Source organism: Ostrea edulis, chromosome 7, assembly GCF_947568905.1.
Source record: "Ostrea edulis chromosome 7, xbOstEdul1.1, whole genome shotgun sequence".
Classification (NCBI taxonomy): domain Eukaryota; kingdom Metazoa; phylum Mollusca; class Bivalvia; order Ostreida; family Ostreidae; genus Ostrea; species Ostrea edulis.
The window spans coordinates 61,474,702-61,492,617 of NC_079170.1; the positions used below are offsets into that span (position 1 = coordinate 61,474,702).

The following is a 17,916-nucleotide window of genomic DNA, read 5'->3' on the forward strand; positions in this document are numbered from 1 at the left end:
ATACTGGACTGATATATTGTAAGTGTATTTATACTGGACTGATATATTGTACATGTATTTATACTGGACTGATATATTGTAAGTGTATTTATACTGGACTGATATATTGTAAGTGTATCTATACTGGACTGATATATTGTAAGTGTGTTTATACTGGACTGATATATTGTAAGTGTATTTATACTGGACTGATATATTGTAAGTGTATTTATACTGGACTGATATATTGTAAGTGTGTTTATACTGGACTGATATATTGTAAGTGTATGTATACTGGACTGATATATTGTAAGTGTATTTATACTGGACTGATATATTGTAAGTGTATTTATACTGGACTGATATATTGTAAGTGTATTTATACTGGACTGATATATTGTAAGTGTATCTATACTGGACTGATATATTGTAAGTGTGTTTATACTGGACTGATATATTGTAAGTGTATTTATACTGGACTGATATATTGTAAGTGTGTTTATACTGGACTGATATATTGTAAGTGTATTTATACTGGACTGATATATTGTAAGTGTATTTATACTGGACTGATATATTGTAAGTGTGTTTATACTGGACTGATATATTGTAAGTGTATATATACTGGACTGATATATTGTAAGTGTATTTATACTGGACTGATATATTGTAAGTGTATTTATACTGGACTGATATATTGTAAGTGTATCTATACTGGACTGATATATTGTAAGTGTATCTATACTGGACTGATATATTGTAAGTGTGTTTATACTGGACTGATATATTGTAAGTGTATCTATACTGGACTGATATATTGTAAGTGTATCTATACTGGACTGATATATTGTAAGTGTATGTATACTGGACTGATATATTGTAAGTGTGTTTATACTGGACTGATATATTGTGTATTTATACTGGACTGATATATTGTGTATTTATACTGGACTGATATATTGTAAGTGTGTTTATACTGGACTGATATATTGTAAGTGTATTTATACTGGACTGATATATTGTAAGTGTATGTATACTGGACTGATATATTGTAAGTGTGTTTATACTGGACTGATATATTGTAAGTGTATCTATACTGGACTGATATATTGTAAGTGTATGTATACTGGACTGATATATTGTAAGTGTATTTATACTGGACTGATATATTGTAAGTGTGTTTATACTGGACTGATATATTGTAAGTGTATTTATACTGGACTGATATATTATAAGTGTATTTATACTGGACTGATATTTTGTAAGTATAAGTGACTGATATGATACAGTCTTGGTGCCTAATACTGGTGTTACAAGATCATTTCAATGTTCGATGACCTTGTGACCTTAACACATGATTCACTTACTATTAACTTTATGATTGATGGTGACCTTTGAACTATTATAGATAGACATTATGTATAGTAGGACTGGGTTACTATTATAGGTCTAAATGATGTGAGACTGAGTTACTTTACAGTGTAGGTATAACTGATGTAAAATGTCTGATTTAGACTGAATGGTACCTTTAATGTGCTTGTTTGTCTGTATTGTAGGCTGTGATTGTTTGTCTGTATTGTAGGCTGTGATTGTTTGTCTGTATTGTAGGCTGTGATTGGTACCTTTAATGTGTTTGTCTGTATTGTAGGCTGTGATTGGTACCTTTAATGTATTTGTCTGTATTGTAGGCTGTGATTGGTACCTTTAATGTGTTTGTCTGCATTGTAGGCTATGATTGGTACCTTTAATGTGTTTGTCTGTATTGTAGGCTGTGATTGGTACCTTTAATGTGTTTGTCTGTATTGTAGGCTGTGATTGCATCTAACAAGAGTCTGACCCCAAATCATGAGTATATTGCCGAACTGAGGAGAAAAAATCAGAGGTAGGTAGAATGCAGTTTGTAACAGTGTATTTATAATATTAATGATGATACTCATTTGTTTACGCTTAGTAAGTTTTGACAGGAATACCGTGTCATCATATGCCTCATCATTGTAAGGGGGAGCCGTACGATATTCATTTTCATTTATATTTGTACTTCATGGACATTTTATCATATAGTTTGGATCAGATTCTGTGTTGGATGATCAGCATGCAGGGGTTTTCATGAAAGAATTAGAAGGGGGTGTAACAGAAAATACTTGATTCCTTTCATACATGTATTTTTGTATTCCAAACTGTTTGCAATGCGGGGGTGGGTGTGTGTGTCTACCCTTGGTGAATAATTTCACGCTTTTTTCTTATTCATAAAAATTAGCAAAATACACCCCTTTTGACCTACCTTATTACAAGTTTAATAAACAGATATATATATGAAATATAATGGTTTAATGATCACAAGGAATTTTTTTTTTTGGATATTACCGTAAATCTGGATATTTTTGCGTCGATTTATTTTTGCAAATTTGAGTAAAAAGCCTATATATTTATTTTTGTGTTTCTTATTTTTGCGAATTTATGTAAAAACATATTAAAAACGTGTGAAATTTCATTATTTTTGAGAAAAATGTTTTTGCAAATTCGATTCGCAAAAACGCTAAAAATTAATTGACTGCAAAATTAACCAGATTTACGGTACTAGGATTTAAAATACAGTGCAGTACTGCTGCATCAGTAAAAATTACTAATAGTTTCTCTGATTAGATGAGGTATGTCCCTTTTTAACTCACATGAACCAGTGACTGGCTTCTGTGTGACTTACTTGTAATAAAATATCACTTTTGCAGCATTAACAAATGTATAATACCTCATTCCAAATTTATCTGCTGGCTAGATAACAATAGAACTGTAGTTCTCTGGTTATAAAAATTTGGGGACATTCACCACAGATATTGTAGCTGTCTGGGTAAAAAAATATTGGTCTGTCTCACTTTTTACCCGGAGAGCTACGGGATTGTAGATACTGGCAGGAATATCCATCATTATTACGAGCATGCTCAGTATGAATAATCCATTTCACTATGGTTTTGCCTATGAATATTTAACAAACCTGTTGATTTTATCACATTGAAGAGTTGCTGTGATTTTGATATGATTTTCGCAGTTCCTCACAGAAGGCTCAGCGCCACCCTGAGAACAAGAGTGTGCTGATCCTGGGGGCAGGGTATGTTTCCCTCCCGGTGGTGGAGTACTTGGCCAAAAGCAAGAACACTGATGTCACAGTAGGTAGGTCAATTTTAAGTACACCCCACAGTAAGTAGGTCAATATCATGTTCACTCCGTACTGACAGAAAGTAGATCAGTATCATAAACACTCCACAGTGGTTAGGTCAATATCATACATTCCACTGAGTAGTTAGGTCAATATCAGATACACTCCACAGTATCATCAGGTCAATATCATATACATTCCACAGTAATCAGGTTAATATCATATACATTCCACAGTATCATCAGGTCAATATCATATACACTCCACAGTATCATCAGGTCAATATCATATACATTCCACAGTAATCAGGTTAATATCATATACATTCCACAGTAATCAGGTCAATATCATATAGATTCCACAGTAATCAGGTTAATATCATGTACAATCCGCAGTAGTTAGGTTAAAGATCTTTATTCAAATTTCTATTTTGCAACATACATCGTAATTTGCCTGTATACATGTACACGTATGGGTAATTGCCTGATTTTTACATCTTGTCCTGTACAAGTTCTAGGAAAAGTGCTCCATGTACCTCAACACACTACTGCTAGCAATTCCTTTTTTTAAAAAAAGGGTACTATGATTTTGAACCTAAATTTGTTTTTTGTCTTTTTATCCCACTAATTCTTGGACCATCAGTTTTTTCTCTTTCTTTTTTAAGTGTCCAAGGACCCAGCAGAAGGTGGTTAAACAAACAGCTATCAGCCTGAGTTGTTTAAATTAAACAAAATCTTGAATAGGCTGGATCACCTTGTATTGCACACTAATCTTGCATCAAACATCTTTGAGATTTATAACATTTCCAGTATATTTGAGGATATGTGTAATAAAGAAAATTTTGATGAATTTGATTGGTACATCATTTTGGTTGGTTTTATAAGGGAGAAGCCCTGCCCAAGTGACATTTGAATGGAAACCAAGTACCTTTAAAACTGATGATTTAAGAATTTTAAATGAGGACTTCTTTCAGATCATTATTCATCTTGTATTTGTCACTCTTGTCAAACAAACAAAATCTACCGTTCAGATTCCGACTCGTATTACACCAGATAAAATTTTTTTTCTTGAAGTTTAGTCTTTATAGAAGCATACTTTTATTGACCTTGACCTGTTTTCACCAAGGTTGACTGGACATCATTTCACTGTGTGGGTTTAATGCTTTAAGAAATACCATCTGTAAAAGTATGGGAAGCTTACTAAGTTATGATATGGTGATTTTTCATAAATATTCATAATATTGAAAAAATTATAATTACATTTATCAGTAAAATTGATATAAATTTATTAATAAATTACTGATTTTTATTATGAGCTTTCACATGAAAATGAAAGTCTAGACTATCAATCCTTGATAAAAATGCAAGACATCTTTATATGTGTTAGCTTGTAACTCAGCCTTTTCAGACATTTATTAACTTAAAATAGCTATCTCAAAGAGCTTTCCAAATATTTGTGATTTGTTATTTAAGTGCAAAGATGGCACCCGACTGCTATAATGAATGTCGCTGCTATGATTGTATACATCAATCAGGTGTCCAATGCAGTGAAGTCACTCTTTGCTTGTATTTCTAATAAGCTTATGATATAAATGTAAGTGTTTAACCATTGCTTAGTGCCTTTAATTTAATGAAACAATCATTCTGATTTCGGAGTCTCAAATGTATACTTGGAGTTTAAAATTTCATAGCAGCATATATTACATCTCATTATGCTCAGGAAGTTTCTACACTAAACAAATTTAATAAATGTGTGCATTTATTTTGTGTGTCACAATTAATACTGTAAGTATTAAATTGAAGTGTCATAAATCGTACAGTAAATTGTGCAAAAATTGTTAAGTATAACAGTTTTAAATTGCTAATAGATACAGAATTATGAAAATTCAAATGCCCTGTTTACAAACGAGTACTGGTTTCTCTGAACAGTCTCCCAGCTACAGGCTGAACTGGACAACATGCAGAACTGTGATGTCCAGACCCTGTTGATCGACGTCCAGAGGAACTTTGATGACTTGGAGAAACTGATCCCTCAGCATGACATCGTGGTCAGGTAATGTTTGTAGGGCTGATGAGTCACACTTCCAGTTTCCTCTTTATTCTTAATGTGTAATCAACAGCTCGACATCCAAATTTGGAAAATAAAGTACAGTACTGTTAAACCTTTCTAATCCTATACTTGTGTACTCCATTTCACTGCAAATTTTGACCAGAAATTTAATGCTGAAATTGTCTCTTGTCTGTGTTCTTTACATTGTACAATCCGACATCCTGTCTAATCCGAAATCCTGCCTAATCCGACACAAAATGTATCTTATAGAGCATGTCGGATTAGAGAGGTTTCACTGTAACTAGAGCATGTCGGATTAGAGAGGTTTCACTGTAACTAGAGTATGTCGGATTAAAGAGGTTTCACTGTAACTAGAGTGTGATTATCCCTCCTAACTTGATTGTATTGCAGTCTCTTGCCGTACGTCTTACACCCAGACATTGCCAAGCTGTGCATCAAACACAAGAAAAGCATGGTCACCGCCAGTTACATCTCCCCTGCCATGAAGGAGCTCAATGACGCCGCCAAGGAGGCGGGGATCACCATAATGAACGAGATGGGGGTGGATCCAGGTATTGACCACATGCTGGCCATGGAATGCTTCGACGAGGTGAAACATGCTGGAGGGAAGGTATTTATCTTGATGTTAGTTTACACTAATTATGGATGATGTGATACAGTAGGATAAACTAATCACATTGTTTAGTGTACTATGTTGCTTTGAATTTACTACCATTTTTTGTGAACAATAATAAAAATAAATTTTAAGAGCACTCCATATATTTACAAGCACTGGTCTCAATTAAAAAATCTACACCACAGATATAAGAATTCTGAATTAAAGGTATTTAATATTCATGATAAACATGGCATCAATGAATGGCAAAAGGATGAAAGCAAAGTCTGTCGTTTTTTTTTACCTTGCCATATGCAATAAAAATGTTAGTGTCAAAGTTTATAATTTAGGGTTATCGTGAATGTGGAAACATTTTCTTTTTTGTGGCTAGACTATGTATTGTGACATTTGAAATAGTGAAAATCCCTAGTCGTATGTGTTTATTGCAGATATCCTCCTTCGTATCGTGGTGTGGAGGACTGCCTGCCCCGGAACATTCCAATTCTCCAATCAGATACAAGTTCAGGTAACCCATTCCAATTCTCCAGTCAGATCCAAGTTCAGGTAACCCATTCCCGGTCCCAAACATTCCAATTCTCCAGTCAGATACAAGTTCAGGTAATCCATTCCTTGACCTCAGAATATTCCAATTCTCCAATCAGATACAAGTTCAGGTACCTGTAACCCATTTCCTGAGTAATTAGTGTCTAATTCTGATAAGGACAGGACATATTAGTGTTGATTATTCAGTACACACGCACGACCAAATGTCTAAACACTTACTAATATGTTTTTCTTAGTAAGACCTTAACTTTCCTGATTTAACCAAACAATACATCTCCAGTGAGATACAGGGATTCATTGGGGTACATCAGTTAACGTTAGTTTGGTGTTGTCAGCTCACTCTAACTCAGGCCGAGTCAACATTACGCTGTGATTCGATACTTACTACTTATCACAGCTTATGTCCTGTTATCTTAGATGTCAGGAAGGATTGGATTCTTCTTAAAACTCAGTAAGGAGTGGATTCTTCTTAACACTCAGTGAGGAGTGGATTCTTCTTAACACTCAGTGAGGAGTAGACAGAGATATATCCAACTTCTGTTGACTTAGTAAGGACTGGACAAATGTCCTACCATTGTCCATTGGCTCAGTAGCAAGTGGACAAAAGTGACCGTCTCTCCACATTCTATAGACTAAGTAAGGCCAAAGGGGTGGACAAAGAAAGGTCTTTCCATCTTCTGTTGACTTGGTAAGGAGTGGGCAAAAGTCTTTCCACCTTCTACAGACTTATTAAGGAATGGACAAAGATCCTTCCACTCGATGTTGATTCAGTAGGGAGTGGAAAATTTCTCCCATCCTCTGTTGACTCATAATGAGTGGGAAAAGGACTTTCCACCTTCTATAGCCTCAATAAGAGAGGTCCTTCCACCATTGTTTCTGATCCTTTTGTATATCATGTATGTACAATAAAATATGTTCAAAACCAAAACCACCATTGTTTGACTCAGTAAGGATCATGTTGAGGTCTTTCCACCTTCTACAGACTTCGTAAGGAGTGAACTGAGGCTGTTTTACTTTCTATATGTATAAACACAGTAAGGAGTGGACAGATGTCCTGCTAACTTATAGAGATTCAGTATGGAATGGACAGTGGTCTTTCCACCTTCTTTAAACTCAATCAGGAGTGGAAAAAAGTCCTGCCAACTTCTATAGAGAAGCTCAGTAAAGAGTGAACAAAAGAGCCTGCCACATTCTTTTAGATTTATAGCATCTTTACTCTATTAGACTTAAAAAAGATTTTAGTTATTCTCAATTTTCTTTACGAAAGTGTTAGGTTGTCTTTCATAGTATGTGCATGTATTTGTTGAAAATAAATGTGTACTAACTTTCTATATATCAATGATGTGTTTTTGTTTGTAGCTGGTTTCCACGAGGGGTGCTGATGAACTGTATGAATGGTGCTAAATATCTCCAGGACAACTGTGTAAGTAAATAAGAGGTACCATTTAATCTATTCATCAAGGATCTCAAACACTGGACCGTCAGTCCTGTATATTACCTGTGTCGTTCCACAGACCAAGTTATTAAGGCACTCATTGTCCATGTGATTATCTGTAGGTGATCAATGTCCCTGGTAATGGTGGATTACTGGACGCAGTACAAGATCTAGATTTTATGCCGGGATTTAACATTGAGGGCTTCCCCAACAGAGATTCAACCATATATGTTAACGAATATAACATCGAGTCGGCCAAAACCGTCCTCCGAGGGACAATTCGTTACAAGGTAACATTTCCCATATTCATGTATACAATTATTGTAAATCCTTTTTATCTTTGTCATAAAAGAATGGGTTACAGCTCAATGCAGACTGGTATTTGTCAAAATGTGGCCACTGAATCAGCCATTCAGAAGCTGCAAACATAAGAGAGAAATATTCCTGTAAGTGTAAATTTGGGTATTTTTGATTTTTTAGGGCTTCTCTAATATCATGAAAGGAATTATGCAGATGGGGCTGTTGAACCCAGAATCTGTAGCAAACCTTCATCCTAATGGCCCGGAGAAAACATGGGTTAGTATGAGGACCAGTAAAGAGCTATAATGATATTAAGATTCAAAGAGCAATATATTAAGGGATGCATTCCTAGATGAATCATTATGAAGCTTACTTTAGTTACATTCCTTGCAAATGTTATGCTTTTTATGACACACCATTTTCATGTTTGTTCTATGGTTTAATATAGGTTGAAGAAAACAACATTTACTGATTCATATTACGAATACATTGATGTGGATGATTTTGTTTTTGTTGAAGGTTATAAATGTGTTCACTGAGTTAGTTGACTAACAGGTATCATGCACGTGAATACATTGAATCTTTTTTGTTGTGCAGAAAGCCTACATATGTGAGTTATTTGACAAGACGCCGGACTTGTTTGAGGACAGTCTGAAGGATTTAGTGTATGAGCGAGTGGGGAGATCTGAGAAAAGATTACAGGCCATTATAGAGTGAGTCCATAAAGTTACAGATAAAAAGGAAGGTTTAAATTGTATTCACAGAGTAAGATATAGAAAGTTACATATAAAAAAGGAGGTGTAGATTGTATTCACAGAATAAGATACAGAAAGTTGCAGATAAAAAGGAAGGTCTAGATTGTATTCACAGGATAAGATATAGAAAGTTACAGATAAAAAATAAGGTGTAGATTGTATTCACAGAGTAAGATATAGAAAAATATGAGAAGATAATGTCTGTGATTTGTATTTAGTCATTACAGGTTGTATATATAGAACAAGGAATGTCTGCAGCCTGTATTTAGTCATTACAGATTCTATATATAGAACAAGGAATGTCTGCAGCCTGTATTTAGTCATTACAGATTCTATATATAGAACAAGGAATGTCTGCAGCCTGTATTTAATCATTACATGTTCTATATATAGAACAAGGAATGTTTGCAGTCTGCATTTAGTCACTGCAGAGTTTATATGTGGAACAGACATATTTTTTTGTACTTTATTTTTTAATAATTGGAATTCAACAGATTATGTGTGTACACATATTTTACAGCTTACATGTACACATGTTTACAGTTTATGTGTATATCCATGTTTACAGCTGTACATGTATGTACTCATAATTCCAGCTTATATGTACACATGTTTACAGCTTATGTATGTACACATATTTTACAGCTTGGGTTTGCTGGATGAGATTCCGATGGACAAACGTGGAAATGCCCTGGACACGCTGTCAAACTATCTGTCAAAGAAACTGGCTTATAGTAAGTTCACTGTTCAATGATCATGACAACATTCGTAAAACATTCACATACACATCCTATGAGAGAGGAATAAGTATAAGTGCATATGCACTTGTTTTCAAATCTCTACAATTCAAATGATACATATTTAATCATGTCCTTGTTTTTTTTTAATTAAGTACAATTTAAACTAAACATCCACGACCTTACACATAATTTACATAAGCCATAGTATACATTAGTCTATTAGTCATACATGTGACTTGGACACTATATTCTGTAGCAGTGGTCTCTTCATTTTTTAATGAAACATCAATTCTCTTGATTCAGCAAAACCACCAAATTACGTAAGTGATGAACACAGTGAAGTACAGTTTTAATTTAAGAGGAAAGACCACTAACGGTTATATGTGCCCAAATTCATCATGTATCAATATAAACTTTTCTGTTTAGAAAAACCACAAAATTTATTTCCACAGAAATTCAGTACACCACAGTAGTTGATGTATTAAAATGTAACGGATTAATCTTTCTCCATTATACTGAAGAAGTTAATTTTTTCGGCTCCCAGTAAGACTATATCATGTTATTTCAGCTCCCGGTAAGACTATTAATATCATGTTATTTCAGCTCCCTGTAAGACTGTATCATGTTATTTCAGCTCCCTGTAAGACTGTATTATGTTATTTCAGCTCCCTGTAAGACTGTATCATGTTATTTCAGCTCCCGGTGAGAAGGATATGATTGTCATGCACCACAACATCGGGGTAACATGGGCAGATAACTCCCAGGAGAAACGCGTCATTAATTTTGTCTGTTATGGTGAAGAAAAGGGCTACTCTGCCATGGCCAAGACCGTTGGACTGCCCACTGCCATAGCAACCAAAATGATTCTGGATGGTAAGATAAGAATACCAACAGTTAATAGTATGGTAAAGTACGGATACAGGGATGCGAGACAGTTTTATAATCAATTCAAATAATGTGTCATAAAGATTGAGCTAATGGTATTCATTAAATTAGGATCATGATGGACAGTGAAAAGTGTTTAATGTAAAATACTTGGGGTGGCTGATTTTTAAACGCCCGTCTAAAGACAGTTTTATAATCAATTCAAATAATGTGTCATAAAGATTGAGCTAATGGTATTCATTAAATTAGGATCATGATGGACAGTGAAAAGTGTTTAATGTAAAATACTTGGGGTGGCTGATTTTTATACGCCCGTCTTAAGACAGTTTTATAATCAATTCAAATAATGTGGCATAAAGATTGAGCTAATGGTATTCATTAAATTAGGATCATGATGGACAGTGAAAAGTGTTTAATGTAAAATACTTGGGATGGCTGATTTTTATACGCCCGTCTTAAGACAGTTTTATAATCAATTCAAATAATGTGGCATAAAGATTGAGCAAATGGTATTCATTAAATTAGGATCATGATGGACAGTGAAAAGTGTTTAATGTAAAATACTTGGGATGGCTGATTTTTATACGCCCGTCTTAAGACGGGACGTATTATGGTATGGCGTTCATGTCCGTCCGTCTGTCCGTCCGTCTGTTAGCTTTTTCGTGTCCGACCCGTAACTTAAATACTACAAGGCCTAGAATCATCAAACTTTGTCTGTAGATACATCTTGGGTAGAAGGTGTGTCGCACATTAAAACCAAGTCACTGTGACTTTTCATTAAGAAGATATCCGTCTGTCCGTCCGTCTGTTAGCTTTTTCGTGTCCGACCCGTAACTTAAATACTACAAGGCCTAGAATCATCAAACTTTGTCTGTAGATACATCTTGGGTAGAAGGTGTGTCGCTCATTAAAACCAAGTCACTGTGACTTTTCATTAAGAAGATATGGCCATATATGGCAAAAACTTGTCCGGCTCATAACTTGAAAACTATTAGACCTAGAATCACCAAAATTGGTCAACTAATGCATCTTAGGTAGAAGGTGTGTCGCATCCTACTTTAAGGTCACTGTGACATTTAATTAAGGTGATATAAAAAAAAAGTTTTAATGGGTACAATCTATACTGTTAACAATATGTGACGGGCGTATCATGTGCCGTGGCGGTGCACTTTATTGTTTGTTGCTAGTGTAAATGTTTAATTAAGAAATAAATGTTGGAGTTGATTGTATTATGTGTGTTAGTGGTGGTGGGGAGGTTGGGGTATATAGATGTAGATAATGCAATCGGGGGATAATTTGGATATTCCACATTCTAGACATTTATTCCTTGTATTTTGATTCTGTAATGTAATAAAAATAAAACAGAAATTAATTTTTAATTGCTTACATAACTGATAGTATCCATTGCCAGGGACGGCTTTTGTGACATAAGCATGAGTTATTATATAAGTGTACAAACATGAACTAACAAAAGATTGTTGAATATACTGTACATATATCTCGTTAGTTTTGTTTGTGTATTTCTTATTTTCTTATTTTGGGGATTGGAAATCACTTTGTTTTAAGCATGTTTTACTGCACAGTCTTTGTAAGTTCGTGGATCCAGCTTTGTAATGAAAGGTGTTTTACATTGTGCAGGAGAGATTCAAAGGAGGGGAGTCCTGGCCCCCCTGTCTATGGACATTTATCAACCAGTTCTCTCTCGCCTCCGCAGCGAGGGCATACACACCGTGGAGGAGATAAGATCTTCCTAAATTCTCAGACATGGATCCAAAGGAGCGTGTGTTTCTCTGGAGTTTGCTCATCCGTCAAGTGCAGGACAATCCAAAAGAAGGGCACTATATACAGATTTCCTGGTGACTTGTTTTGTTTGCAGTGTGGATTTAATCCATGCTGTTTCACTGATCTATCAAATCGTTTGTTACATTGTATCAGTAAGACTGTGTTTGTAGCGAAACAGTTGGGTTTATGTACATATATCAAAATTAACTTGATTTTTTTTTCAGTATATTCACTTTAAAAGTATGTGTGACTTGTTGTGTAAGCTAGTATTGATTTTTGAGGACTGTGGATACTCAGATGATTGTGTTACAGGAAGGCTTTTATGAGATCTCTTATTTACCCAACAAAATCAATATCCCTGCTATTGTTTCAAAAGTAAGTGTTTAGTTGTGCAAGAATGATACAGAACCAGAATCGCATGTATGACTTCATAAAGAGGACATTTTGCTGCCATTTACGGTGTTTTGAGATATAATTGCCATTTTTCAAAGTTTTATCTTTCAGAAAACATCGAGTGCAGATTTAATTGAAATTGAAAGACTTTATATTTATACCATAGATTTGTATTTAAAGTAGACTTGTGTGGTAGAAAAACATCTGTCTAGAGGTGCTTTGTTCATTTTCTGGAAAAAAAAGTTCACAGGGTGGTTTTTAAACTACACTCTACAGGCAAATTTATGAATGAAATTGAGAAATTGTACCAATTCTGATGCTATGGACTGCAAATGAAAGTAAATATCACATATTTGTATGAATTTATCTCTCAAAAATTAAAAGAGGATCTAGTATTTCTCTTTAAAGCTTTGAAATTTTGAGGGGCCTTTAAAGGTCATTATTATACATGCACATAGTCTTTATACAGGCTTTATCATTACTAAAATGTTCATTGATGGTAAATTTTTCAATGTATCCATTCTAATTCTTACTATTAGAATTGGATGAAAAGTTTGACCCTTACATTTCTTCTAAAATTCAATATGATAGTAGCATAAAAATATTGATTCAGAAACAATGTGAATCTAACCTAGATAGATTTTGTGTATTTACGATAAATGTACATTGTGAAGGAACTTAAATTGTAGATCATTTTTCTTTAGATTGTTTTTGTATTGAGTGATTTGTGAGGACAAAATATACTGGTAGGAAACTTTAAAATACATGATTGGAAATACTCGATGTAGTGCTTTCACATTGCATTGAATCTCAGCATAGAGTAACATTGTAATCTCAGTTTTTTGTAGTGTAACTTATATTATTTTGTTGTATATCTTTATGCTGTTTACAGAGAATGCTTTTAAATTGGTATAACTTTTTTTGATATTTTGCATAAATTTCGCTTTTTAACCATCCTGGTGATAATACACATATATATATATTTTATGTGACTTTTTAAATGACATTTATGCTTTTACTTGTGATAAGGTTATTCTGCAAAATTGTTTTTTTTAAATACATGCTTGTTAATTTGGGGAACTATTTAATAAATTTCTGTTCTAAGATGTCAATTTTACATTGTGTTTGAGGTAGAGGTACATATTTCATAGAATCTGCTATCTTTTAAGATTGAATTATTTCAATAACATTTGTACAGATTGTTTTCAGAAGAAAAGTTAAATTTTGGGGATACAAAGATGTACTTGAGAAAAGTGTTATTCTTTCACTAGATTTGATTAAGCAAATATAAATATTTATATGGAATGTTGGACAGCAATAACTGATATACATATCTCATTCAACTGTTTAATGAGAGAATGTTAGGTACAGAAGTGTTAAATGTTGACTGACATTGTGAGTAACCTTATAACTGCTTATGTTGCATTGCATGAAGATCTACATGAGGATGGCAACGCTGTTTTTTTTAAAATTTCAAGTCCAAGGAAAACTTCGAGTTTCAAGTTTGATTTTTAGACACTACACTCATAATTGATGAATAAATAAAATCCGAGTTTTTAAACAAAAATTAAAGTAGAATACCAAAGACCATAGAAATGAATCTCAATGAATTTCAAAGTGATTTTATCAACAATTTAAAATTCATGTCAAAGACCAAGAACAATATTACTCAGGCTCATAGTGATGATTATATATTACCTGCTGCAATTCTTCTACAGAAGATACAGGTACTGTGTAGATGGGTTTTTATATATATTCTTAACGTTGTATATGTTCACAACTTAACAGTAATATTTTGAAAAATGAAATAGCATACATAAAATTCTCCAGATATTGTTGAATATTGTACAAATATTGTGTTAATGTTGTTTTCTAAAGATATTCCAGCTGTGATAGATTTTTCTTCTTGCAAATAAAGTCTTTAACACATGTGAATTTGTTTTGTGATATTAAGACTGCAGTGAAGAATAACATTAATTGCCCAACAATCATCGTATGAATTAGTATAGTACATGTATGTGGTATTTTTAGGGACATAAAAAGGTTTTTATGGAGTCCACCTGATCACAAGTTTCTTTCTTCTATATAATTTTTACTTTTGACAATTTCAATATTTGTCGCTAAGGAAGGCCGTGCTTTTGTATTTGTTTACAAGTTCAGGATTCATTACTGGGTTCAGGATTCAATACTGGGTTCAGGTAATGTATGACAAATCATGTACTCTTCAATTCACCTGAGCTGAAAAGCGAGTTCATCCACACCAACATTTTTAGCTCACCTGAGCTAAATATTCAGTGAGTTTTTCTGATCGAAATTTGTTGATTATTGTCGGCGTAAACCAAATTTAGCACAAAGTACCCTTGGGTGAAAAAGATTCAAAGGATTAATTCAGGGTAACAAAAGGAAAGGCCTATAGAGGAGAACAATTCAGGGTAACAAAATAAAAGACCTATAGGGGAGAACAATTCAGGGTAGTAAAAGAAAAGACCTATAGGGGAGAACAATTCAGGGAAATGAGAGAAAAGACCTATAGGGGAGAACTATTCAGGGTAACAAAACAAAACACCTACAGGGGAGAACAATACAGACTAACAAAAGGAAAGGCCTATAGGGGAGAACAATTTTCCACAAAAGTCACATTGTTATATCAACTTTTATTCACATTTTATCCTTTCGTAGGTATTTGTTTGAATTTTTCAAATATACAATTTGAGTTTAAAATTCATTATTTGAGATGCTGAATTTTAACCTATAAAATAGACTTAAACAGTGTTGTTCTTATTTTAGCAGTTATTTTGGCCTTGAAGTCCTTCAAGGAGACCTATCCCTTATTTGAAATTATATTTTAATAGGATGTAATCTTAGAACAATTTTCAATTGGATTTCAAGCGATTTCTCTGGAGTCAAAATTCACTAAAAACATTTTTTAAAAATCAAGGTACCTGGGTTTTTGGTAGCCAAGCTCATTTTTATACTTTCAGTGTAGCTAAGTAAGCTACATGTATGTGGTGGACACTATCCCAAGGTTCCTTTTTGTCATGGTTGGAATCCACCTCGTGCGACACTTGCATTTTATTTTAATTTCATCTTTTTCAACACTTTTCATTTCGTATAAAAATTTGTATGTCCATTCTTCTTATAAAAGGCAGTGAAAGCCAATAATAAATTCCCTATACACAAACGCAGTTATCTCGAGGTTTGTTCCAAGGATAAAATAATTCACTTTGTGTTACTCGATCAAGTATATGCGTCAAGTATAAAAGCATACTACGCAAAAATGGCTGTTTGCCATTTGTCAAGAACTTCTTTGGGAAAGACTTCTAGTTCTATTGAATAATTCGCAGACCTCCCTGGGATTAATACGCAAATGAGACGGTGCTTGACCTGCATGAGCTGGTTCTTCCAGATGTTGAATTACACTGGTTCAGCCTCTGCTACTGAGGCAGGTAGTGTATTCCACTCTGTAATGGTTCTAGGGATAAATGAGTGGAGTCGCTCAGTTATGTTGCACTTCTGTTCTTTCAGCTTGAGAGAATTGTTTGCCTTGGTTCTGGCAACAACTACTTGGGTCTTGTTTCGGATGTTTAACAAGTCATCTAGCGTCACTGATAACTGAGACTCGCCTGAAAACTTGGTACAAAACCCATGTTGCAATCGTGATGTTATACCATGTCTATCCGAGTGGGCCCTGATGTGACTGCACGACCCTGACGTGACTGCATGGCCCTGATGTGACTGCATGGCCCTGATGTGATTACATATGATATGCTCTAATATGTTGCATGGTTACTGGACGATAAATTTCTGGAAGACATTACCTTCCTTCTTGAAAAGTGGTACCGCGTCGGCATGCAACCATAAAATAGGGAGTGTACCGGTGTTTAGTGATTGTTAGTACACATGTAGATCATGATCAGCATCGGTGCTTGGATTCAGCCAGTTCTTCCTGTATTCTGCATGACATTTGGTATGACCTCCCTGTTTTACTTGGATTTATCTCAGATAACAGCTTTTGGACTCCTTGGTTTTCTACACGTAGCCACCTTATAGGAGGATAGCTGGGCCCTTGAAGTGTTGTACCTGCATGGCGATCATCTTTGCTGAAAACTGATGAAAAGTGACGGTTCAAGATGTTGGCTTTGTCAGTACTGTCTGAGTATAGGTCTCCATTTTCATTTAGGGGTGCCACTCCAGTCTGATCGTTACCCTGGGTGTAGAGGTGCCTTGGGGCTGGGTGTAGAGGTGCCTTGGGGCTGGCTATTTCCTTCTTCAACACCAACTTGAAGGATGTCATTGATGTAATTCAGTCTATCAATGTTTAGGGCGTTGGCCATGGCTTAATTATGGGCATTGTATTTTGCCCACAGCTGATCCTTCTTCTTGCTTGGTTTCTTTGCCTTTATGTAGAGCCGATGTTTTTTCTGTACATCCTCTTTGTTGCTTTTAATTGGTTATGCATGGGACGTCTCGCCTTCTGGGACTCAACTGCAATTGATGAGAAAATAACAGATGTCAAAGCTACAGATAATAAAATTACAAAGGCCAACATAGGGAAATACGATTTTTAACCGGGAGATGGCGGACATGGGATGTAACTTGCGCAGTGTTAAGTTTATACGTGCATCAAATTAAAAATCTAGGTCCATTGATCATCATTGTGGAATGAATAGTAGGATTGTTACATATAATGTCCAAAATTACAACCGTTCACAGAAAATACCAAAGATATGACCGAAATTAAAAATTATTGAAGTCGTCAACGGAGGGACCAAAATTTTTAATGTGACTAGATGATAGTAGATGTCATATGTATTACTGAGGTCATTTCTGCTCCTCTCTCGGTAATTTTTGTAATTTTTGGTATTTTCTGTAAATGGTACCGTATTAGACGAGTTTTTGGTCATTCCTGAGCTGCGGAATGATAGTACCACGTGCCCTGGCCCTGTGCTTGTTTAGCCTATATTGAATATACTTACCGATCTTGCAAAAATCTTTTGATTCCCGGGCAATATGTTACTAATATCTCATGTTGTTTTATAAATTGATATACCTCGCGGACACTACTAAAGACTGGGATATTTCCGGCACCAACGGTCTCTTCGTAGATATGTTTGGTCTATCGTCCCGCTTTCCCATATTTGATATTTTCTGTCTTTTTTTTTGCGCAAGAGTTTGACTATTTTAAGTACAACTTAACAGATGAAATACAGGGGCAATTAACTCATTGTATAGGGGCAGGTAACTCGTTGTCGCCGCTCTGTAAGCGG

The 17,916-nt window shown here is 34.7% G+C and overlaps 1 protein-coding gene across 3 annotated transcripts in view; it reads left to right on the forward strand.

Moving 5' to 3' along the window:
* Positions 1-14,584, forward strand: part of LOC130048327 (alpha-aminoadipic semialdehyde synthase, mitochondrial-like) — a 30,884-nt gene extending 16,300 nt beyond the window's left edge. For 2 of the 3 annotated variants that reach the window (XM_056144917.1, XM_056144919.1), the window contains 13 exons: positions 1,788-1,861; positions 3,023-3,144; positions 3,795-3,815; positions 5,059-5,182; positions 5,591-5,810; positions 6,245-6,321; positions 7,719-7,782; positions 7,917-8,084; positions 8,275-8,370; positions 8,692-8,807; positions 9,495-9,583; positions 10,286-10,462; positions 12,113-14,584. In XM_056144917.1, coding sequence (XP_056000892.1) covers positions 1,788-1,861; positions 3,023-3,144; positions 3,795-3,815; positions 5,059-5,182; positions 5,591-5,810; positions 6,245-6,321; positions 7,719-7,782; positions 7,917-8,084; positions 8,275-8,370; positions 8,692-8,807; positions 9,495-9,583; positions 10,286-10,462; positions 12,113-12,228 — 1,464 coding nt within the window. In that variant the 3' untranslated portion in view covers positions 12,229-14,584. The remainder of the gene's footprint in view (positions 1-1,787; positions 1,862-3,022; positions 3,145-3,794; positions 3,816-5,058; positions 5,183-5,590; positions 5,811-6,244; positions 6,322-7,718; positions 7,783-7,916; positions 8,085-8,274; positions 8,371-8,691; positions 8,808-9,494; positions 9,584-10,285; positions 10,463-12,112) is intronic. The other variant, XM_056144918.1, reaches the window with a different exon arrangement.
* The last annotated feature ends 3,332 nt before the right edge of the window (positions 14,585-17,916 follow it).